General features: G+C 36.9%; 1 protein-coding gene across 1 annotated transcript in view; it reads right to left on the bottom strand.

Annotated features, from left to right (window-relative positions):
• Positions 1-216: 216 nt before the first annotated feature.
• The window catches only part of MEI4 (meiotic double-stranded break formation protein 4), a 177,141-nt gene continuing 150,791 nt past the window's right edge, over positions 217-26,566 (bottom strand). Inside the window, exon 4 of the mRNA XM_087856895.1 lies at positions 217-1,199. Within this exon, the coding sequence (XP_087713021.1) occupies positions 939-1,199 (261 nt within the window). The 3' untranslated portion in view covers positions 217-938. The remainder of the gene's footprint in view (positions 1,200-26,566) is intronic.

Raw genomic sequence — 26,566 nt, forward strand, 5'->3', positions numbered from 1 at the left:
GCAGATGATGATATGATTTTATATACACTCATTTTTTTTTAAATACCAATGGCATTTAGAAATGGTAATTAACTTATGAAACAATATCGCACATAATAAAGTAAATTTGTATTTGTTGTGCCCTAAATTGCACAATAGGAAAGTACATAATGTGTACTCATTAAGCTAGTTGGTTATGAATTTAATAATTGAAATAAAGTCAATGAAGCTGTGTAACTGAAAATTCAACTAATACTTTTAATAAGTATAGATAACTTTCAATAAGTATATTTCTGGGCAGATGTCAGATTTGTAAAAATATCCTTAATGATTTAATTATACATGACTAAAGTACATTTTAACAACAACAGGAATATTATACATAATAAACAGAATCAAAACAAACACTTTAAAAACAAACATTTTAAACAATGAATTAGTACTTTCAAAGGACTTAATATGTTGATTTTACGAAATTGAGGGCCATTCGGTTTATAAATGTTAAAGAATCATCCTCTAAGATGATAGACAATGATGTAAATGAAACCATGTAAGAACAAAGTTTTAAAAGTTTCATTTATAACCACTTAAAGACTGTTGATAAAGCAACAAAACTTTTAAGATCTCTTCTGCCTTTTACTATCTATTCCATGTAAATCTTTTAAAATGTAAATATTGTTTATGAGATAGACAATTAATGGTCCATTAGAGAGAATAACAGAGCTAGACTATATTGAGTAACGTTGTAAACTACAGTTACATGGAAATAAGGACATTCTCAACTGAAACTGGCTGATTTTAGTATAGAAATATGACTCATAATTTTTATATACAATTTAAAACTACTGAATTAATGATTATATTTAGACATCCCTTTAAAATGCTCATTTAAAAATATTCTTGAAAATCTTGTAAGGAGATCTTCATACTTCAGTATGCTTCTGACATTTAGTAAATTGCTAAGGAAGTGAGTTACTCTCAACAGTTTCTACTGAGTTCAAGAGAATGCCCAGTCTCCACAAATAAAAAGTAAATAAAGGAAACGCATCAGAGAGTTGGAAAATAGTGTCATCATGCTTTTGAAGAAATTTCTTGATTTCTTGGTCATCATGCCCTCCACCTGAAGCGTTGCCTTCTTTGTTTTCCTTTTGAAGAAGCTGCTCCAGAACCCAGAACAGGGAGAAAATATTTTCATAGTGTGTCACATAACCGGCTTGAACCTGCAAATAAACAACAAACTCCTTAAAAACACATATTAGTTGTAGCTCAGCTCAGAAAAAGCCAAATAAAGGTATTAAATTTTCCGACAAAAAGTAAATTCTTCGTATATTTGACACTTTCTATCTTCCTGTTCCTTTAATTGGGATGGAGGGAGAACAAAGGAGAACATTTCCTTTCTTTCAAACACTTTACAGTCTTGGTGAATGATTTTTTCTCTTGACGGTTTATAAAGCTCAAAATCCTTTCTCTGTCTTACTGCTATAATTCATTACTCAGATGAATCTGAGAATACTTGGCAATGTCTTGTGTGTTGTGGGAAGGACTTCCAGTGCCCGACACTCCTGCCAATGATAACATAAAGATCTTGGGGGTAGGGTTTTAAGAATGTTTCTTTCTTCTTCTTTTTTTAAAGATCTTATTTATTTGTTAGAGAAAGAGAGAGACAGAGAGCACAAGCAGGGGGAAAGGCGGAGGGAGAAGCAGACTCCCCACTGATCAGGGAGCCTGATGTGGGGCTCGATCCCAGGACCCCAGGATCATGACCTGAGCCAAAGGCAGACACTTAACTATGGAACCACCCAGGTGCCCTAAGAATATGTTTCAGTGTATAACTCCGTCCTAGAAGAGTTATGATCTCTAAGAAACCAGACATGGATCTCTAAGAGACCAGACATGATCTCATTCTGAGTCTACACAAATCGAGGAGGAAGGGGATTAGATTGTGTAGAATCACACACATGGTTATGAGGGAAAATGCAGATGTGTCTTGAGAAGTTACTGTTTGGCCCTAGATGATTGAAAGTGAGACAAATCAAAGTAAGGCCTAAAAAGTAGACAATGGAAAGCACAACATGAGGGAATACAGACGTCAGTTTAAAGGTTTAAACTGACTTTAACATTTGCTTATTAAGACACGTGTTGGAAACATTCCCCAAATCTATCCACTCTAATAAATAAAAAGAAACCTTCTTCTAGAGCCCAGAGGAATGTATTCCATAACAAGATGGTCCTATAAACAGTTAAATATATACTTTCTTTTTATTGAGGTATAATTGATGATATAATATGCTAGCTTCAGTATCCCATAATGATTTGATATTGTTATATATTGCAAAACGATCACCACAGTAAGTCTAGTTAACATCTATCACTTACATAGTTACCAAATTCTTTTTCTTGTGAGGAGGACTTTCAAGATCCACTCTCCTGGCTACTTTCAAACATGCAATTCAGTGTTATTAACTACAGTCACCATACTGTACACTGTATCCCCATGACTTAAATTTATTTTATAACTGGAAATTTGTACCTTTCCATTCCCTTCACCCATTTCAGCCACCCCCTAACTAACTCCCACCTCAGGCAACTACCAGTCCGTTCTTTATATCCATGAGCTTGGTTTTGGTTTTGTTTTTTTAAAATATCCCACATATAACTGTATTATATGGTATTTATTTATTTTTTCTGTCTGACTTATATCATTTACCATATTGCCCTCAAGGTCCATACATGTCACAAATGGCAAGATTTCATTCTTTGTTTATGGCTGAATAATAACCCATCGTATGTATATGTGAGTATGTACACACACATATATATAAATATGTAAGTATATGTACATATACATACATGTATATACATACACACACCATAACATCTTTATCTGTTCCTCCATCAGTGAACATTTAAGCTCTCCCCACGTCTTGGCTATTGTAAATAATGCTGCAATGAACATGGATAATACATATATACTTTTGAATTAGTGTTTTCTTTTTCTCTGGATAAATACCTGGAAGTGGAATTGTTGGATCATATGGTAATTCTGTTTTTAATTTTTTGAGGAATCTGGATAGTGTCTTCCATAATGGCTGCGCCAGTTTACATTCCCCCTGACTGTGGGAACACAAGGGTTCTCTCTTCTCCACAGTCTCACCAACATTTATTATTTCTCTCTTTTTGATAACAGCATTCTGACACGTGTAAGGAGCTATGTCACTGTGGTTTTGATTTGCATTTCCCTGATAATTAGTTACGTTGGGCATCTTTCCATGTACCTGTTATGTCTTCCTTGGAAAAACATCTATTCAGATCCTCTGCCCATTTTGTAATTGGATTGGGTTTTTGCTATTGAGTTGTATAAGTTCTTTATATATTTTGGATATTAAGCCCTTATTTGGTATTTGATTTGCAAATATTTTCTCCCTTTCAGTAGGCTGCCTTTTATTTTGTTGATGGTTTCCTTTGTTGTGCAGAAGCTTTTTAGTTTGATATAGTGCCAATTATTTCTTTTTACCTTTTTTTTGCCTTTGCTTTAAGGTGTCAATTCCAAAAACTAATTTCTAAGACCAATGTCAAGGAGCTTACTACCTATGTTTTCTTCTAAGAGTTTTATGGTTTCAGATCTTAAATTCAAGTCTTTAATCCATTTTTAGTTATTGTTTTGTATGATATTAAATAGTGGTTCAGTTTCATTCTTTTGCATGTGGCTGTCCAGTTTTCCCAGCGCCATTTATTGAAGAGGCTACTTTCCCCATTGTACATTCTTGGCCCTTTTGCCATAAAATAATTGACCATATACGTGTGGGTTTATTTCTGGGCTCTCTATTCTGCTCCATTGATCCATGTATATGATTTTATGCCTATTCCATACTGTTTTGATTACTATAGCGTTGTAATATAGTTTGAAATCAGGAAGCATGATGCCTTCAGCTTTGTTTTTCTTTCTCAAGTTTGCTTTGGCTACTCAGGTTCTTTTGTGTTTTCATACAAATTTTAGGATTGCTTGTTCTCTTTGAGACTTTCTTTTAAAGTGCTTGTAATAAGAACTATTTCTCCAACTGCCTATATGTCACACTCCTACCAAACTGGACTCTACATTCTTAAGTGAATATACCTAATATCTGTGTGCCGATTCTTTTGATCTAGAATGGCCTCTCTCGTCAATCTCTGATTTCTAGGACCGTGATCAGCCTTCAGTGCCTACCATAGATGCCACATATCCACTGAGCCTTTTTTGAGCCCCTCAGTTTTATAGGTTTGAACTATTTGCCTTGTATTCTGGTTGGTTTATATTTATTTCATCACCCATTTAGATTCTAAACATGTTGAGAGAGCATATGTGTTCCTGTCACTACAGTTTCTACAATTCCTAAAACACTATCCATCTTGCCCATAGTAGATGTCAATATACATTTATTGTTTTGAATTGAACAGAAATCACACTAATGTAAAAGGAACTACTATAGGTACATACTGGTTACTGTCTGAAGGAGAATCACAGTGACATTTTTCAATATTAAACGTACTTTTCAAATACTTTCCTTATTCTAAACTAAAAAAATTCACAGTATGGGTTTAACCTGATCTTGTCAGCAATACTTAAATATTTGTCAACCTGTTCACTAATGACCATAGACAGTGCAAATCCTGTCGGAGTTAACAGATAATTCTTCCTTGGAACTATGTTATAAACATAGCTGCTTAACCTAATTAGACATTAACATAAATTAGGAAGTGCTGAAATACAAATTCTGTAGCAGAAGGGCACGTTTATTTCATTCACTTTGACACTTTACAACAATGTGCAGTACTCTATAATGATAATCTAGGCAGGAGTGTCGCAATATTTTAGGGTTTACCTCTATTGATAATATTAGCTCTATATTCCAGCGTTTATCTCACTGGGTTCTTAAAATACGATAGAATTTTGTGAACTGAATGACTATTCTTTTTTGAAATTATTTAATTTTTAGTGAATCCTGGTTTTCATGTTTAACATAATTTTATGAACAATAAAAAGTTGTCAAATGGTGCTTCTCACAAAACAAGGGAATTTCTCCCTTTGATGAAGGCCGTAGCATCCCAGGCAATTCCAGGGCAAGAGTGTGAAGCAGGCCGAGAGTGTCTTGGTACCTTTCCATTGGCTTTGAGAGTCTTACTTTGGGCGTGTTTAGCTCTCCTTCCAGGTAGGCGGGGGTCCCATCTGTAGTGCCCCATCTCTATGTTGTTTTGGACTTTGCTTTTACTCTTACTAGAATTTATCTGTCTTGGGTTCCACCTCTCTCCTAAATGCCTATACCACATCATTTGATACATTCTTTTACTCTAAGATATTACCAGTTATAGGACAGTAATTTGAAACTAACTCCTCTCTTTAGGGAAAGTATGTGCTTAGCTAACGTGCCTTCGCAGCCTTTCCTTCGGCACGACTGAAACGGCATGTCTGTGGGGCCCGTCTTTCCTGTAGTTTCCAGATCTCTTCACACTGGAAGCTGCCTGCTCTGCCTAATCATATGCTTAGGCGCTTTCTGAATTAGTGCATACACTGAATAAAAATGAAAATAAATGCTATTAAGGTGATAGTCTACCATATTTGGTGTTAATTTTACACTCTCAGCATCGAACTAGACTGAATCACATCAGTGTTGAAAAAATACCCAATACCGGTGGAACATACCCGCCAGCAAAATACTCAAGTGTTTTGCCTGAACATCCTGCTGGGAAGATTGAATGACCCCGGTACACGAACAAGACGGCTTCTGTATCTGATAAAATGCTATCAGTTTATCTTCCTATCCAGGTCTTTTAGAATTGAAGGAATCTTGAGAGAAAGCTTTTAGAGTCCCGTGACTACTTCCTATTACCTAATCCCATTTTATATAACAGGGGACCTTCAAAAGAGAAAACACTTTCTCAGTAGAAAAATCACCAGATATTTTTGTAGAGTATTTTCAGAATTAAAACATTTCTTCGATTTATTTTTCTATTCCTGAGCTGGGCTTAAGAAAGTTAAAGTCTCCAAATATTTTTTTCAGTGGTGAAAAATATTAATTTTCTTTACATGCTGCTAAATTTCACTTCAAAATTTAGATTCTGAAGTTAGGCTATAGACACATAATGCCAGTTTCCTAATTACTGTTTTAGTTGGAATTCAGTCAAGGTTAGCTTGACATTTTTGTGGAGACTTATTATCCTTGAAGCAGACACTGCTATCTGCTTATTCTATATCCATTTCTCCCTCCCTTTTCATCAAAAGAAACCCAGTTTTGCTTAAGGTGGCAATAGATCAACTAAAAATGTCTATTTCCAGTCTCTCTTAAGGCTAATTCTGCTCCGAGATACAAATATAAGTAACTGGGTGAGCTTCCCGAAAGCTCTGCGGTAGTAGGCAAAGTCTTGTAGAAGGCTGCTCCACCTTCCCTCTTCAGCATTGTTCCTGCTCCGAAATACCCATACCACACTTAGAGGTAGAGGAGCCCCTTGCGAGCTTGAGGATGAGGGCCACCAATGCGTCAGTAAAAAGGACCAGATTCTGGAGGCATGGTGCAGCTCAGTGCACCCACACAGGATGGCTGCACCTTCCTATGCTTGGGTCCCCCTCTTCCATTTTGGTCTTTTAACATTGGAACCTTGATGGGGCACCTCGGTGGCTCAGTCGGTTAAGCATCTGCCTTCAGCTTAGGTCATGATCCCAGGGCCCTGGATGGAGCCCTGAGTCAGGCTCCCTGCCCGGTGGGTGTCTGCTTCTCCTTCTCCCTTGCTCCTCGCCTCCCTTGCGCCTCTCTCTCTCTCGCTCATGCTCAGTCCCTCTCTCCAATAAATAACATCTTAAAAAAATAAAAATAAAATTGGGACCTTGAGAGTTCATCTCGGCAGGAAGGGGGCTCTGAAGGTTTCTTCGCCTTGAGAAGGTGGTGCTGTCTCTGACACAGGAAGGACAGAGATGCAGAAAACGGCAATAACAGTCACGTTTCCGGACAGCAGATGATGTAACAAAGTGTCCTGCACATTTGAGTGTGGCTCGTACTTTGGATGTTTACATTTAATACCGAAAAATATAAAGATGCAATAGTTCATTAAATCAGTGGTTTGATAATTTACGTGTGCTAGCCAAAGGCATGTGGCGGTGAAGTCGGACGCTTTCAGAAATAAGCATGCTGTTATGGAAGGGGTGAGAACACAACACGACGTTTTTCTTATTGCTACAAGCACAAGAGGCAAAGGAGAAAACTGAATCATTACGGGGCAGAAAATCAAGTCAAAGAGTATAGGCGAATAACCTAAATGTTCAATTAAATGTTCACTGAATATAAATATACCATTGGCTCAGTATCCTCCACGCCAGAATTTATTAGACAGAAGCAATAAGTAAGATACAACTAAAATTAGTAGTCTCTAAAAGAATGAATTAAACAGAATACTTTAAAGGAAAAGGTCAGTTGTCACCATGATAATTAAGTGGGAAACTTATCCCTGAGTTTTAATAACTTAGCCTTTTTTATCTACTAGAAAGCAAAGAAGGCAGTAGATTTCAGTGAAGGAGTTGAGGAGGGTGAAGTTAACCCTCTCTCAGCAGTTTGCTCAGCAGCTTGCAGCTTCTGAAGCCCGGCAGAGTCCTGAAGGAGCTGCTAAATAAGCAGGGCTGGGCTCCGGGGCCAGCGCAACCTGGAGGACGACCAGGGCAGCGACAGGGCTTGAGAACAGAGTAGGAGAACTGTGTGCACATTATATAGAATGTATGTTTGTTTATTTATTTACTTATTTTAAAAATATTTATTTGAGGGGTGCCTGGGTGGCACAGCGGTTAAGCATCTGCCTTCGGCTCAGGGCGTGATCCTGGCGTTCTGGGATCGAGTCCCACATCGGGCTCCTCTGCTGGGAGCCTGCTTCTTCCTCTCCCATTTCCCCTGCTTGTGTTCCCTCTCTTGCTGGCTGTCTCTCTCTCTGTCAAATAAATAAATAAAATCTTAAAAAAAAATATTTATTTGAGAGAGTAAGAGAGAAAGAGTGCATGCGGGCCCCTCCCGATCCCAGAATTCTGAGATTGTGACCTGAGCCGAAGTCAAGTGCTGAACTGACTGAGCCATCCAGGTGCCCCACGTATGTATATTTGAAACCAGTGCCCGTATGACTGCAGTAGAAGCACACATTCATTTAAACCCATGTCTCTGCAAAAATGAGTGTTCTTTTCTTTTCTTTTCCCCACAACCTTGGTGCCAAACCACACTGACGGTGTATAAAGCAAAAGGCTGAGCAGAGCAGAGCAGAGTTAATTGGGAAAGATTTCCTAGAGCTGAATTGTGAGCCAGGGCTCAAAGGGAGTGAGAGGTACACATTGGTGAATCATCTTTTGATCAGATTGCCAGGTAAAGGAGAGTAAAAAGGATCTAATGGGTATTAATCCTTTTTGCTTTATACAGATAATGGTATGATTATCTGCCTAAAACACTGAATCCTGGAGACTGGTTCTAAGGGCTTATGTCTAATTTTGAGAATAACTTAGATGGAAAGTTCTAAACTGTTGAAACTACTAACATTTGCAATCTTGATATTTTGCCATGTTTCCTATGGGAAATAGTTTGAGTATGATAGTTTGAGTATGCAAGATTTATATGTAAAGCTACTCATGAAAGGAATATACATAACAAAAAATTTAAATCTGTCATTATGAGCCTTGTTTAAAAATAATGATTTTCTCATTAACCAATTTTACCTACTTTTCTCAAATCTGTTTCTTAAGGCTGAAATTATGTAATAAAGTAATAGCAAAATGAACAGACTGAAAAAGAAAATGGCCTGCAGCGGGCTAGGAGTTTGGACAAGAAATCACAGAAAGGAGAAGGATGATTTGTATTTGTTTGACAAAAATATCTAGGCTGAGACTCCATATAAGAACAGATGTGGGAGAGGCCCCTGTTGGTTCAGATCTTTGAGAAAATAGAATCTTACTAATAAGCAAGACTTTTTTTTTCTTTTTCAAAGGAAGGTCATCAATCGAACACACATTCATTATTTATTAAATCCCAGCTCTGCCATTTACTAGCTATGTGAGCTGGGCAAGTTATGTAACCTCACTAAACCTACCTTCCCCATCTAAAATTTGGAAATAACAAGGATAACTCTTCCCTGGGGTTGCTGAGAGAGTAAATTGCATGTTCAAAACCCAGGACAGGATACACACACATATTTACACATTTAAAACACGCACATTTTCAAATAAGTATTACCTATTATATGTTATTATTACCATCATCATTATCGTTTTTTTTTTTTTAAGATTTATTTATTTTAGAAAGAGAGCATGAGTGGGAGGGTCAGAGGGAGAGGGAGAGAGAGAATCTCAAGCAGACTCCATGCTGAGCGGGGAGCCTGACGCAGAGCTCAATCACATGACCCTGAGATCATGACCTGGCTGAAACCAAGAGTCAGTTGCTTAACTGACTGTGCCACCCAGGCGTCCCATTATCATTATGTGTTTACCCAAAGTGAAAAAGATACAGTCGTATCCATGCGGTACTTTGCACCTGGAGGCAGGCTACTGCTACTACTCACGTACCGTACTGTGATCAATTTTTAGAAGCGTTACAAGCTCACTGCAAATTGTTCATCTAGAGTTGTGCAAAGAGCCTAGGCTGTATCTTCATCTACTTTCCTCTACCAAGGAAGTCCTTCGTAGACAAAAGTAGCGGAGCGTTCTGTTTTGCATAGAAGGGTGATGCTGAAGAACCAAAATGTGAGATAATTACCTTAAAGCCTTGCTGATGGTAGAAGGCCCTGAAGATGGTGTCAGTGTGGGTTAAATGGGTCTTATGTGATATGAACAACTGTAAGAAGGTCCATCTGCCCAGTCCCTACCTTTAACTCCCTAACAAGACATGATAAATAGCCAGCTTGACTATCTTTTTAAAAAAAGGTTATGTTCTCCAATTATCTGACTAGTGTGAAAGACATCAACTTGTTCAAGTCCATCCTAGAGGCAAGTTGGTAAAAATGAGTTTCTGATTCCTAATAATTTGCCCTTCTGGTGACTAACCGAATAATGTCATAGATTAAGTCCCAAGTACTTTAAAATTTTTATATTTGCACTTTTCTCTGGGGAAATATCCTGTGCTTTGACTCCTGTTTATCACTTTCATCAGAATAAGCAGATTGGTGGATATGATAAGATAGATTCCACATAGACTCTTATTCTCAGATTTCCTCACATAAAGGATAGAGAAATCCTAATACATGGACATGGCGTTTTTCTGTTCCAACAGATTTCCTGAGTCAACATTAAACAGCTTTACACTGGATCCTCACTCTTTTCTCAGGATCTGTACCCTACATTATGTGGTCATCAATCCCTCACAGAACAATTTTCAGCATTTTATACCATAATATGAAACTTAAATCTAAGGCTAGAAATCCCTTTCAAATACATTTGAGAAGCAAATAGATCACTCACTAGTTTGGACTTTCATCACAGTAGTTCTTGGCAAAGCAGTACAAACCAGATAATTTGATTGTGAATATAAGAGTCTATTAAGTGAAAGAACAGGGTTCAGAGACTGGAATAAAAGCAGCTAAATTCCTTAAGGACTAATTCAGCGGGGAGTACTTAGCACTTTAAAATTTTGTTTCTGCTTGCTTTGCGCTCATCCTTCTCTTCTGTCGGTCCTACTGCATGTGTTGAGTACTCTCATGTGTCAAGCCTCTGGTACGTGCTGGGGATACAGAGCTGAATAGGGCAAGATCCCTACCTCTATAAGAATTCTTAGTATCCTTCTAGGAAGACAAAGAAGTAAATAAATAATGACAGCGCAGAGTGCATGCTGTAAGGGCGAGAAAAGAACCCGCAAGAGAACGGAGTCGCGGTGTGAGAAGACGCTAAATGTCAGGAAATGAGTTTAGTTGTGAATGGGGATGTTGCAGGCTCACTTCCCCCTGGGGGGTATGGCAGGATTCTTTTGGAGAGATGACTTGAAAGTTATTATCAGCACAGGTAAAACACCTGTTTGGCTCCTACCACAGGGGCCTGTGTCTCTGGCTGCACTGAAGCAAGGGAGAGGCAGAGAGCTTAAAGGGTGTGTGGGGAAAGATGTCACCAATCTCTGCAGAATCCCTACACCTCTGCCTTCTCTAAGGCAGTGGAACCAGACTGGATTGAGCGGTGTGTGCAGTCAAGGGCCAAATCAATTCTGTCTGTTAACACAATTTAAAGAATGTGTTTGGTTCCTTGAGCTCTATTGCCACTTAAGTGTTTTATATTTACCTTCGTGAAGGAAGGCACAGATCATGATGCACAAAAATCATATTCTTGGGACAAAATGCACTGTCTCACCAAGTTAAGCCATTTCCATCATGTCATTAAGACACAGCTTGAGAAAAAGAAATCAAAAGTGGTGAAATATCTGATACATATTGAAAACAGATCCAGATGGCCATTACTGATGGAAAACAAATGTCCAAATAGCCAGTGGGGGTAAAATCAACACGGAACATTCTTCTTTAGGACTCTAAATAAAGATTATCCCAGACAGCATCAAAACCTGGTCAACTAGGCAGAAGGCAGGAGGCCGACTTGTTGGAGAAGCATCAGTGAATGCCCGGCCATGCAAAAGCCAGAGGCTAAAATAATTTCCTAGAGGCTGTGTATCTAAGCTTTGATATATTTGCCAACGTAAGCAAGAAACGTGTGTGTATGTGTGAAAGTTTATATATTTAACAGCACTGGATCCAAAGCCCAAGATCAATGACGACAAGAGGATGGGCTCATAGTGACCAGATCCTTTGCAATAATTTTGTTTGAAAACCAAAACCCAAATCTGATTGGCCTCAGATAATCTACTAATTATCTCCCAAAGGCTGACTGAAAAGGGTTGGAATCACAGAAATTTAAAGTCAATACATTTGCCCCTTTTTTCTTCCTGTTTTCAATATGTATCATCACTAATTCAATGAAACCAGTTTATCACAGCTTGATAAACTACACAACACACGGGAAAGTTTGGAAACACAACGGAGTAAAAGCTCTGGGTTCTTATGAACATGTTATATTATCGTTGCGGTAGAGACCAGGCCGAGAGCAAGATTCATGGTACATTCTTGTTCTTCTTTTAAAAATCAACCAACCACTATTTCTCCATTTTAAAAAATAAGACTTTTGAGATATAATTGAGTAAAATGGACCCCTTTTAAGTGTTTAGTTTTATGAATTTGATAAATTACTTGTAAGAACAGAGATATGTCGTAATAGAAATAATCTCTGAATAAAGAAACAGCAGTTATGCTACAACGATGTGATGTTGTTTAATGACACTGTAAATGTTACCTTTTATCTAGATGATTTTTTATTAAAATATATATACACAATATTTAGTTGTTTTCACAGCTATATGAAATACTATTTCAAACTTAACTATAATTTTGTTATCTGAAGGTACTCTAGAGGAATTTTTGAAAAGACAAGTTCCATACGTAATGCAGAAGAAAGCTTAGGAGAAGGAAGTAGACTTCGAACTATGAGATAGCTTTTCTGGCTTAACTATTTTCATTATCTTCACACAGATGATGCTGGGGAAATTTATCTGTCACAAAAATGCTAAGTGACCCTAGAGAAAGCTTTCTTAGGTGCTGGTGACAGTCACTACTGGATGACAAATGGAAAAAAAAAAAAAAAAAAGGAGAGGGGTATAGAACCAGAGAACTGAGACTTCCATTAGCTCTCTCGTTCAAATAACACGTCCTCAGTAGCTAGTGCCAACCACGATGGTGAGATGGAAATTACAAAGAATGACAGAAGTATAGGTTCATATCCTTTAGGCATCACAATTTAAGGTGGAGTTAAATATGTAAACAATCACAATTCAATGGGATATATATCGTAAGAGAGTCATGTCCACAGTGTTATAATGGCATTGCTGCTAAGTGGGTTACAGTAAAAAAAGAAATGAAGAATGCACTCAGCAAATAATCTCAATGGAGAGTTCTAAGTGCTCCTGTTTTGGCAAATTAAACTAGCAGTGGCCTACAGGGGAAATGAAGTACATGATGGGACATTTACAGGGTAACGTAAATGCAGTGAAAGCAAAACAAGTAAAACAATTTGGTATGCGTATAATAAACAGGTGTCAAAAGTGTTTGTCTTTTTCAGATACATATTACAAAATTAAAATCAAGTCTGGGGAGATACTTGCATTTATAAGACATAAATTAGTTTACTTAAGCAATAGTGTATGGACTTGGATATATGCTTTACAAACATATATTTTCAGAAAAAAATAATGTGCCCAATAAGTTGACTATCATTGGTTAATTTCAAAGACATGTTTAAATAACATCAATATTTTAAACGTAATTATATTTGTTTCTTAATCTGAGTCTGAAATTCCAATAAATTTTACCTTTTTTGGAAACTACGTTGCTAACATTAGAAGAGTGATCTATTCTTTATTCAAATTCAATCCTAAATATAATATCTGGATCTGACACAACAATGACATTAATGTTTTAAGTAAGATGATATATTTACTAATACAACAAAAACCCTCCAAATACATAAAGTGGTTTCAGTAAGAAAAAAAATGAATACTTTATTCAAAAGGTTTTCAGAACTCTAATTCATAATGTTTCATATGTAAAGGAACACAGTAGTTCCTTGTAAAATGTTCCATTTTTTGGGACTAAAGCCGCACTTCTCTGGATGTCCAGTTTCCAAACGTCAAACATCCTAAATTTGCGGCCCCTGAGCCAGTGAAACAGCTACCAGGAAACTATTCCTCGCTTACATCTCCTCAAGTCATATCATGAGCTAATTCTGAAGGTAACAAAGGCAGAGCAGGAAATGCTGCCACAGGAAATTAAAAGAAGCAAGAATTGATAGCAAAGGATAAATTAGAAAAACTATAAAATTCAGACATGATAATTTCTGGATCTTTTAGAATGGGAAGAGAGCTCAATATGCTTGAATCCAATGTGTCATCAAGGATTTAACAGTACAATTCAAAACAGATGATTCTTGATTTGCTCTATTTAATAAATAGTCAAAATATACTATAGAGTTCCGTTAAAATGTTAAAATAAAATTTGAGAAATATCTTATTTGTGTGCAGAATTTTCTTATTCAGAAATTTTTCTAATGATCTTAGATGATGTGATGTACCATCAAATAACATTACCTATTTGAGCCTAACATGTTTCTGGGGATTATCCACAGAAAATTATTACAAAACAGTTACTTCTTAGGAAGTTTACTAGAAAGTTTACTGGTATTATCCTTTCAAAGAAACAGTTTTTAGAAACCTCATTTAGAGAAAAAGAGTACTCAAACTATATATACAACTGTTTTAGGAAAATGTGTGTGTATACACATACATACATACATATATTCATGTGTGTATATAATTGCATATAATTAATATGGACATACGTATTTTAATGATCCATGAGAGTGTATATTTTGGCAACAATAACATTTTATATACATAGTTTTGAAGCAATTATGGGAAAACCTGCATAGGCTCTCATAAAATAAAAGAACTTTGGCTTAAAGGTATGTTATTTTTCATAAAAGTGTAGTGCAACAATTTAGTGAATGTGTATTGTATAGAGAAGAATCTGGTCTTTGTACCTCATTCCTGGGAGACAACCTCTAAATCTTTGGAATTTCCTTAGTGATAGAGGAGTGCCTTTGTTATTGGTAGTGGGCCCGGGGCTCACACTTGAGATTATGCTAACAAGAAGAGTAAAGACAGGGGCTATCACCTGAAACACCAACCATGTATTTATAGAGAATTGGGTCATTAAGCCAGCCTGACCTCCAGGCAGGGGTGGGGATGGAGACAGAGTTCAGTCATCTGTACGCGGAGTCAATCATTTCTACGTAATGATTCTCCAATAAAAACTCCGGAAAATGATGCCAGGTGCATCTTCCTTGTTGAACACATTGGTAAACTAAAAGGGGGCTGTACCTGGATTCCATGAAGAAAGCACATAAGCTCTGTGTTTAGGGTTTTCCTAGACCTTGTGCTATGGGTCTCTACATTTGCCTGACTTGATTTGTACCTTTTCTAATAAGGACAGAAATTTCCTGAATTCTGTGAGTTATTCTAGTAAATTACCAAACCTAAACGAGGTGGGAGGAATTCGCCCGCATTTGTAGCAAGTTGGTCAGAAGTGTAGATAGCCTGGAGGCCCATGAACTTGGGGCTGGCATCTGAAGTGAGAGCAGTCTTGATGGGGACTGTGTTATTAACTCAGCGGGGCTTGTAGTAATTCCGGGTAATCAGCACCAGAATTAAACTGAATTGGAATATACTCGTGTGTCTTGAGGTTAAGGCAAATTATGTGAAGGTGTGCAGATGGTCTAAGGAAGTCACCAAAACATAAAAGTAAATTTTACAAGATTCTCCCATTTCATACTTTTATAAGCTGAAGTGTAATTGACATATAACATTATATTTTGTTTCAGGTGTATAACAGTATACAGGAGATATATATATATGAAAAACCACAGTAAGTCTAGTTAACATCCATCACCATATATAGTTATAAAAAATTGTTTTCTTGTGAAGAGAGCTTCTAAGATTTGCTCCCTTAGCAACTTTCGAATATGATAGTATTATTAACTACAGCCAACATCCTGTACATTATATCCCCTTACTTATTTTATAACTGGAAGTTTGTACCTTTGGATCCCCCTTTTCCATTTTACCAACTCACTACCTCATGCCTCTGTCAAGCACTTTTTTGTCCTCTGTATCTATGAGCTTATTTTTTGTTTTGTTCTTTAAATTCCACATATTAGTGGGATCACAGAGTATTTGTCTTTCTTTGTCCGAAATACTTCGCTTACCATAATCCCCTTATGGGGCATTTGTTATTGCAAATGGTAAGAATTATTTTATGGCCAAATAGTATTCCATTTTATACGTGTATCACATTTTTTTAATCCATTTATCCATTGATGGACACTTAGGCTGTTTCCATATCTAGGCGATTGTAAATAATTCTGCAGTGAACATGAAGCTGCATAGATCTTCTCAAATTAATGTTTTCATTTTCTCTAGATAAATACCCAGAAGTGGAACTGCTGGGTCAGGTGGTAATTCTAGTTTACATTTACCTCAACACTGCACGAGGACTGCCTTTTCTCTACATTCTTGCTAGCACCTGTTATTTTTGTCTTTTTGATAATAGCCATTCTGAAGGTGTGAAAAGATATCTCATTGAGATTTTGTTTTGTATTTCCCTGATGATTAGTGATATTGAACATCTTTTCATGTACCTGTAGGCCATGTGTCTATTTCCTTTGGAAGAACAACTATTCAGACCATCTGCCCATTTTTAATTAGACTACTTGGTGGACTTTGCTATTGAGTTGTATGAATTCTTTAGATATTTTGGACATTAGCCCTTTATCAGGTAAATGTTTTGCAAATATTTTATCCCATTCACTAGGTGCCTTTTCATTTTGTTGATAGTTTCCTTTGCTGTGCGGAGGCTTTTTAGTTTCATGTAGTCCCACTTGTTTATTTTTGCTTTTGTTGCTTTTGCTTTAGGTGTCAGATTCAAAATATCATTGCTAAGACCTGTGTCAGGGAGCCTATTTCATATTTTTTTTTTCTTCTACGAGTTCTATGGTTCAGGTCTGATCTTCAAGTTTTTAATCCATATTTTTTTTTGTGTGTATGGTGTAAAAATAGTGGTCCAGTTTCATTCTTCTCTCTGTAGTTGTCCAGTTTTCCCGAAGTGCTTACTGAAGAGACTGTCCTTTCCCCATCGTATATTCTTGACCTCTTTGTCATAAGCAAAATAAGTCAGAGAAAGAAAAATACTATATGATTTCACTCAGATTTGGAATTTAATAAATGAGAAAAGGGAGAAAGAAAAAGAGAGACAAACGAAGAAACAGACTCTTAACTGTAGAGAACAAACTGATGGTTACCAGAGGGGAGGTGGATGGGAGATGCGTGAAACAGGTGATGGGGAGTAAAGAGTACACTTATCATGATGAGCACTGCGTAATGTATAGAATTGTTGAATCACTATATTATTTCAAAAAAAAAAAAAAGAAAAGTAAGAAAAAAAAAGAGTCTGGAAGAGTTCCCTCCTCTTCTATTTCTTGGAAGAGTTTGAGAAGGGCTGGTATTAATTATTCCTTGAAAGTTTTGTAGAATTCACCAGAGAAGCTGTCTACTCCTGAACTTTTGTTTGTTGGGAGGTTTTGCTTACCGATTCAATGCTCTTACTAGTAATTGGTATTTTCAGATTTTTCTATTTCTTCGTGATTCGGTCTTAGAAGATTGTATGTTTCTGGAAATTTATCCATTTCTTCTAGATTGTCCAGTTTGTTGCTGTGTAATTGTTTACAGTAGTCTCTTACTATCCTCCACATTTCTGTAATATCAGGTGTGTAACTTCTCTTTCATTTCCAATATTATTTATTTGAACCCTCTCTCTCTCTTTTTTTTTCCCCTTGGTGAGTCTGGATAAAGGTTTGTCAATTTGTTTATCTTTTCAAAGAACCACCTCTTAATTTCATTGATGTTTTCTATTGTTTTATTTTGTCTCTATTTCATTTATTTTCTTTCTGATATTTATTATTTACTTCATTTTACTAACTTTGGGCTTCATTCTTCTTTTTCTAGCTCTTTTAGTTATAAAGTTAGATTGTTAATTTGGATTTTTCTTGTTTTATGAGGTAGACCTGTATTGTTATGAACTTCCCTCTGAGAACTGCTTTTGCTGCATTTCATGGATTTTGAATTGTATTTCCATTTTCATTTATCTTACAGTATTTTTAGATTTCTCCTTTGATTTCTTCATTGACTCATTTGTTGTTCAGTAGTATATTGCTTAATCTCCACGTATTTGTGATATTTCCTGTTTTCTTCTCATAATTGATTTCTAGTTTCATACCATTGTAGTCAGAAAAGATGCTTGCTATGATTTCAGTCTTCTTAAATTTATTGAGACTTGTTTTGTGACCAAACATGTGACCTATTCCAAATAATGTTCCATGTGTACACAAGAAGAATGTGTATTCCACTTATTTTGGATGGAATGTTCTATATACATTTTTAAGTCCACCTGGTCTAATGTGTTGTTTAAATCCAAGATTTCCTTATCGATTTTCTTCTGGATTACTTATCCATGAATGTAAATGGAGTATTAATATTCTTACTTTAGTCACATCACTGTCAGTTCTTTTAGGTCTATTTATATTTGCTTTATACATTTAGGTATTCCTATTTTGGGTGCATAAATGTTTATGAATGCTATAACCTCTTGTTGGATTGGCCCCTTTATATTTACCCTTGTTTTTTATTACAGTCTTTGCTTTCAGGTCTATTTTTTCTGATATCAGTTTAGCTATATCGGCTTTCTTTTGGCTTTCGTTTGCATAAAATATCTTTTTCCATTCTTTACTTTCAGTTTATGTGTGTCCTTAGATCTGAAGTGAGTGTCTTATAGAAAATTACATGAATGGTGTTTTTTTATCCATTCACCCACTTTGTGACTTTCAATTGAAAAATTTAGTCCATTTACAATCAAAGTAATTATTGATAAATATGTACTTATTGCCAGTTTGTTAATTGTTTTTTTTTGTGTTTTGTATTTCCTCTTTGTTCCTTTCTTGTTCTCTTCCCTGTGGTTTGATGACTTTCTTTAGAATTATGTTTATATTTTTCTCATTTTTTTGTATCTACTTTTTTCGCTTTGTGTTTACCATGAGGTTCACATATGACAGCCTATATGTCTATTTTTACTTGATAGCAACTTAAATTTGAACACATTTTAAAAACTGTTTTTACTATCACCTTTCATTTTTTATGTCATATTTTACATCTTTTTATTTCGTGTATCACCTGACCAATAATTATAGTCAGTCACTTTTACTATTTTTGTTTTTTAACCTTCATATTAGCTTTCTATGTGTTTAATCCACTATTTTTACTTTATATTCACCTTTACCAGTGAGATTTTTACTTTCATATATTTTTTATTAGTGCCTTTCTTTCTTCCTTTCTTTCTTTCTTTTTCTTTTCTTTCTTTCTCTTTCTTTCTTTCTCTTTCTTTCTTTTCTTTCTTTCTTTCTTTCTTTCTTTCTTTCTCTTTCTGTAAGACAGTTTAAGTGGTGATGAGCTCTTAGCTTTTGTTTGTCTGGAAATCTCTTTATCTCTCTTTCAATTCTGACTGATAACATTGCCAGGTAGAGCCTTCTTGGTTGGAAGTTTACTCCTTTCACACTTTGGATATATCATGCCACTCCCTTCTGGTCTGCAAAACTTCTGAAAAATCAGCCGATAATCTTATGGGGTTTCCCTTGTACATAACAGTTTGTTTTCTCTTACTGCTTTTAAGATTCTCCTTTTATCTTTAACTTTTGACATTTAATTATAACGTGTCTTGGTGTGGATCTCATTAGGTCCATTTTATTTGGAACTCTGTATGCTCCTGGACATGAGTGTCTGTTTCCTTCCTCAAGTTAGGAAGTTTTCAGCCATTATTTCTTCAAGTATGTTTTCTGCCCCTTTCCCTTTCTCTTCTCCTTCTGGACCACTACAGTGTGAGTGTTATTCCACTTGATGCTGTCCCATAGGTATCTTAAGATATCTTCATTTTTTAAAATTCTTTTTTTCTTCTTACTGTTGTTGGGGTGAGTTCCACTGCCCTGTCTTCCAGGTTGCTGGAAACTTATGTTTCAGTCTGCCGTTGAACCCATTCTATTGTATTTTTCAGTTCAGTTATTTATTCTTTAAGTCTGTGACTTTTGTTTGGTACTTTCTTATATTTTCCATCTCTTTGTTGAAGTTCTCACTTTCGCCCATGTTCAGTGAGCATCTTTACGACCATTACTTAGAACTCTTCGTCAGGTCACTTACTTGTCTCCACTTTACTAAGGTCTTTTTCTGAATTTTTGTCTTGCACTTTTGTTTGGAACATATTCTTGTTCCCTCATTTTGCTTGGCTCTCGGTATTTGTTTTTATGTGTTAGGTAAAATAGCTACCTCTCCTAGTCTTGAAGAAGGGCTCTTGTACGGGAAATAAACCTTACTATTGAAACTTACCCTAGCTCTTGGTTGATTCACAAACCTTTGTGACTGTCTGAGTAGCCTGATTTATTCTTGATAGCTCTCAGTTGTTTAGGGTGTGCCAACACTTGTCATTGTTCCCAAAGGTGTGATCTCATTTAGCACCTAGTTTCAGGCTGATTGGAAGCCAGATTCTTCAGCAGCTTTTAAAGTATGCAAATATACATAGTCCTATGGAATAGCAATCATAAATCCTGCTGACCTTCAGATCAGATCTGGAGGCATTGCCTGGATGATAGTTGCAGGAAGAAGGGCTTCAGTTGAGTGTTTAACCTCCTTTCTGGAGGACTGTGGCAGTGTATAAACTCCTTTCACAGTGAACTGTGGCAAGGGCAATGGAGGGCACAAAGATGGTGTGTCTCTACTTACATTCCTTGACAGTGCATCTGAGGCCTCTGAGTATGTGGCAAACTAAAGCCTATCTCTCAGGTTAAAACTCCAGGACAGGTATATGAGCCCTTTTCAAAGACAGACTGGGGATGTTTCTGTTGCTGTCTGTGCAGTGCCCTGGGTAGAATATCTTGCCCAGGATTGTCTTTCCAATTGTTAGTCCCATGGGGCCCAAGCCCCTCTGGCCACCAGAGCCAGGTAATTGAGGGGAATCTCATGTATGTTCTGTGTACTTTCCCACCAACTTTAGCAATGCTGCGGGAGAGTGTTGAGGGCAGGCCATGTCTGCAGCTTTTGTGATGCAGGGGAGGTGCACTGGGGTGCACACTTGGGATTTTAGCAAGGCTAGGAAAGAGTTCTGGGAGCGGGGCACACACATAACTTTAGTGAAGCCAAGAAAACACTGGGGCTGACATGTCTATAGCTTTAGCAATGCAGGGAAAGACTGTTGGGTCATGGCCACACCCTTGGCTTTAGCAAAGCTCTGTCCATGCATACCTGCCAGCACTAGCATGGTAGAGGGAGAGTGCAAAAATGGTGCTCACCAGCACCTCTTTCCCCAAAGAAAGCCCCACCTGGTCCCTGTCCCCTGGCAGATGCTTTAAAATCACATATATTCCTTCACATATATTCCCGTCACCTCTCAAATTGCTGCCTTGTATTGGGTCCCAGGAAATTGAATCTAGGCATAAGCTCCTCAAAATGAGTATCTAAGATCCCCATGGCCCCCTGAGGCCCCTGGATACAAGCTCTGTTTATTTCCAAAGGCAGATATTTTTTGGTCCTCCTCTTTCTGGTTGCAGGTCCCAAGTGTTGTGGTGTTCAATGGGGGGATACCCCTCGAGGACTCCTCAGGGAGAAGCTCTGGATCCATGAGATCCCTCCCTACTGTGGTTTGCTTGTCCACAGTGGGGTTTTTGGTGAGACTGTGCCTCTGCCTCTCCCACTCATCTCAGTGTGACCCTTTTATCCCTTGTTGTCAAAGAGCTGTTCAGCTAGTTTTCAGTTCTTTTTCTGTGGGAATTATTCCATATGTAGCTGTAGATCTGGTTTGTCAATGGGAGGAGGTTCTTCCCGGGCCACCATCTTGGACCACCTTCATAATGCAGTTTTCAGAAAAGTCACACCATGGATTATCTTTTCCAAGAAATCTTTTTGTTCTTACTTAAATCATTAAACGTGTATGTGTGTGTGTGTGTGTGTGAAGAAAAACGCAAGATTTTTGAGAGGAGAGAGAATCATTCTCACAACTTCCAGTGCCTTTTCCGGTGCTCTGTACTCAGTTTTCCAAAAAAGATGGCTGACTACTTGATTCCTGGAGCACAGAATTTTTACCCTCTCTAAAATAAAACCATTAGGAAAATAGACTTAATCAATGCTTCTTTCAATCACAACACCTGATATTTTTAAAATACTCAGTTTTCAATAGCCAGAGTTGACATTTCTGGTTAATCAATATTTAAGATGGTTATTCAAGTTTGAACCTTGAGCCATCTATTTGGGTATGGATGTCAACTAAAAAGGTTGGAAAATCTAAGTGGGTGAGGAAATCTTCTCTGGTCAGTCACCATCAACTGCATGACATGGAAAATGGCATACTTTCTCTTCTTTCTGAATACTGGCATTTCAACTGTCAAAATATTATCTTCTGAAATATTTAGCTATGGAAATCTGAGCAAAGCCATCTATTAATGGGCTCATATCAATACAACTTGGAAGGGTCATAAGAAACTTAGAAGGAGATATATACTGCAGAACCTTGTACAATGCTGGGGTTAGGGATGCTGATCCCCTGCACAGTCTAAAATCCAAATATAACTTTTGACTCCCTCCAAATGTAACTACTAATAGTCTACTATTTATGGGAAGCCTTACTGATAATAGAAACACTTGATTAACACATATTTTATATGTTGTATGCATTATATGCTGTATTCTTACAATAAAGAAAGCTAGAGAAAAGAAAATGTTAAGATCATAAGGAAGATAAAATACTTTTACAGTACTATATTTATTGAAAACTGTGTATAAGTGGACCCATCCAGTTCAAAGCTGTATTGTTCAAGGGTCAACTGTTCTCTTGTTTGTAGCTAGTAACAATAAGAATTAGGTATGATTATATTTTATGGTAACATTTGAAATTTTCATTCTGCATTTTCTTTTTCCTTCATTCCCTCTCTCTCCTCCATTTCACACTTTTTCTCTTTCTCTTTCTAATTTGAGAAGCATTCCCTGAGACGTTTTGTCACTTGAGTTGTTATAGTATTTTCTCTTATATTTTTCTAAGTCATGATAACTGACATTTTAATAGCTTTAATTGACCAATAAACAGATTGTCTTGTAGCAACACTTGGATTTCCTATTATATTAGACATTATATCAAGAGAGGTGACATTTAAGAAAAGGGAAAAGGTAGAGGACACTAATATTTATTGAATACCAGTTGTAGTTCAGATACTATGCTAGGTACTTGACATAGGGATTCTTACTTAAATGACAATGGATTAGGTGGTAGTACTATCACTATTTTATAAAGAAACTGTCAAGCTGACCTGGATCATGATGGAACTGTGATTTCCTCCAGGTTTCTATGGCTCCGATGCCTGTGTTCTGTTATCCTAAGTTTCGTATCTCTTGGTGTGAGAGAAGTCAGTTATGTACTGCTTTATATCATCACATTCCAGAAAAAGGCTGTGAAATAGATAAATCAGCTAATCTCTCTAGATTGCAGTTTGTCAAAAATGAGGATCTCAATTCAATTATCCCTTTAATACTCTGGTTTGATAAATTCCATATGGACTAGAGCTCCCCCAAAGGCACAGCTTAAGTGTTATGTGCATCTCTCTTGCTGTATGATGTGCATTTTATCACAAAATATGTATTTCAATGCAATTCTCAATTCTCTACACATTCATAAAATCTGTTAAATTCATAAAATGCCACAAAACTTTATTAAGACGCTGATTTAGCATAAAACAATATGAAGCAGTATTAATTGTGTTTGTTATTAAAGAAAATTCCTTCCCAAGATTCAGAATTTCTGATCTTCTGAAGCACTACAAATCACTGACAATGGCTGAAACTACTCTTCATCTAGTTGACAGACCTTCTCAAGGTTTGTTTTACAATTTCAGGGAATTATAATGTGCCTCGAAGGGTTCTACATCTTTTACAGTCATGTCAAATATGGCAGAAAGCTAAAGCCATTGTTAAACTATACTTTGATCACAACTCCTTCACATTTAATCACATAGTCACTTACGGAGTCATTTATTCATATAACATTTCCTAGGTGCTTCCTATATGTTACCTAAAACATAGACCCTCTATGACCCAGTAGTGAACCAAAAAGATATAGAAAATGCCTTGTTGGAGTCTAGTAAATAAGAAAGAAAATAACTAAACACACACACATGCACATGCACACACAGAGCGGTGAATACTATGAAGAAAATAAATGCAATAAAATCAGGAAATGGGGAGCCACACATGAGTCTGTCATCAGGGGGAACAGAGAGACTATAGAGGAGCCAACTCTGTGAAGGAAAGTGAGCAGAGCATTCCAGGCAGAGAGAATAGCATGAACTGGGCTGGATGACTGGGTCCACGTGTACACTTGGATAATTTGAACCCCCATCCTTTAGCTATGGCCCTTTAGCTATTTTAAAGTAAGCAAATTGAAAATAAGCAAGACATCTACCTTCCTGCCTTCTTCAGTGCTCACAAAAGACAATTTTGCTTTCGTACATAAACATTTCTACTGAAAGTAACTTTTTATTGTATTTGGGGTATCTGTATTGAAATCTACCAAATTAAATTCAAAATAAACATATTCTACAGGATGATTATAATTTCTCAAGTGCCTTTTTTACGAAGGACTTATGGCTCTTTTTTTTTTCTTTTAGGTAGGACAAAAGTACACCAGAGGTCAGAAGATTCCAGTCCTAGTCCTGGCTTTGTCACTTGCTCTATGATCCTGAAGAAGTCCTTGCTGTCCCTTGAGTTCTCCGTATTTGTAAACAGAAAGACTGGCAGAGGGGTAAGTAAATCCTGTAAACCATCTCCAGCTATAAAATCCCGTGATGATCAAAAAACAAGGTAAGACTCTATTTGAATGTTAAGGAATCCAACATGGTACTAAGTATACAATATAAAAATATGCATAGGAGATGTGTTGTTATTACTATAGAAGTTGTCTTTAAACACAATTCATAAATATTTTTTTGCCAAAAAATGCTAAATTAACTGATGAAACCTCAAACCAAACCTATAGTTCAAAACTTAATCTAAAAACAATTGTATTGTAGTCATTATTTTAAAAGAGCTAGTTTCTTAAATTATCAGAATGCAATATGATAAGCAGATATTCATTACAAATTTGAGATATAAGCTTCTTTTAGAAACTATACTTCTTTGCTGTAAAAAAAAACTTTTAATAATACAACCACTTGATGAAAAACAGCGTATCATGGCTTCACTCAGTGTAATTACAGTTTTGCTAGCTCTGTAACATTCATGTTTGTAAATAGTTTGAATGGCATGTAATTATCTGTTTTCTCCTAATACTCTTGCTGAACCTCTCTGTGAAATGCCTGAAAAAGTTATGCCAGAATTAAGGAAAGTCAAGGCTATATCCGTTTATCTTTATAGTTTGGACATATCGCTCTATGAAGTAAAGTGACATTTAGCAGTACTGTGTGACTATTCAAAACTTAATTCATGGTTCTTTTGTTCATTCTCCTTGGCATTCGAAATGTGGATTTCAGATGCATCACTAAAATGTTTATATTTGAAGCAGACCAGTTTACCATATCCTTTCTGTCTTTCACCGCCCACCTGTTCTTCTCCCTGTGATTAGGGACATATTGTAGCACTTGCTCCATTTCCTCTCCAGTGGATGATGAGATTGCCCTGAGAAGCCTCTCCATACCTCCAGAGGCTTGAAAAGATGGAGTGTCCAGGAGTGCTGGAGAATTGGTGGGCTGTCCATTCATCCCTATGCCTCCCAATTCAACAGATACTTCCTATGTATCCACTCCTACCCTTCTAATCTGTCATTTATGCATTTACCAAATATTTATTCCAAGCACTCTGCAGCCTCAAGACCTCTTTGTTTTCTGCCTCTTTTCCCTGATACCTTCTTCACCAGCTATTCAGAGTATATTTCATTACTTCATCCAGGCTAGTATTCAAATGTCACCTCTGCAGAGCGGTCCACCCTACCTAATGACATGGCTCCATAATGTTCCATCTCCTCATTGCAACTTATTTTTCTTCATAGCACTACCTATTTGACAGTATTTATATGTATCTTTTTTTTTTTTTCTGACTCCCTCTACTGGAATGTAAAGTCTAGGAAGTATTTTGTTTTGCTCACTGCAGTATTTCCACCATGCAAACCAGTCTCAAGGTTGTCATTCAGTATATGAATGCTGAATGTGTGGGTAACTTTTCTGAGGACCTTTTCTGCATAAGGCACTGGGATGGGCCAAGCAGGAGATGTATCCAAGAGCAAGACATATTCCAAGAGTAAGGAAGCAGACCCCAAGCAAGGGCAGGGGCTGCATGAAGCGTGGGTGCTGTTCTTCCAATTGCCAGTCCCTTCTCTTCCACTGCAGTGGCCATGCTGTGCTTCCTTGGGCACTTCTGGTTGGAATCTTGGGGATGATCACAGGATCAGGTGTACATAGCTACTCCACAGCTAGACTAGATTATTAATCCAGTCTTAGACTCATTCTCTGGAGAGTTTTGCTCAATAGCTTTGTCTGCTTTTGACTTAATATAGAGAACAACAACTCTACAGGTGCGTTCTTATCTTCCTTTCTCATTATCCTCAACATGTACAGAGGTTAGGAGCATGAGGTTGGAATCAGACAGACCTGGGTTTTAATTCTCATTTGACACTTATAACTGTTTACTCTTGGTCAAGTTATTTGTCTTCCTTGAGCCTCAGCTTTAATACCTATAAAATGGGGATGCTGATAAGATAAATGATATAGTGCTTAAGAATCATTTAGTCTAATGACTGATACAGAGTGAAAACTCATTAAGTGTTCATAGAAAAAAGCCTTACAAGTGATATACACTTCCTGGACATTGGGGATTACTCCCATTTCTAC

The sequence above is a fragment of the Ursus americanus genome, chromosome 29 (assembly GCF_024610735.1).
Source record: "Ursus americanus isolate L20-20 chromosome 29, mUrsAme1.1.p, whole genome shotgun sequence".
NCBI lineage: Eukaryota > Metazoa > Chordata > Mammalia > Carnivora > Ursidae > Ursus > Ursus americanus.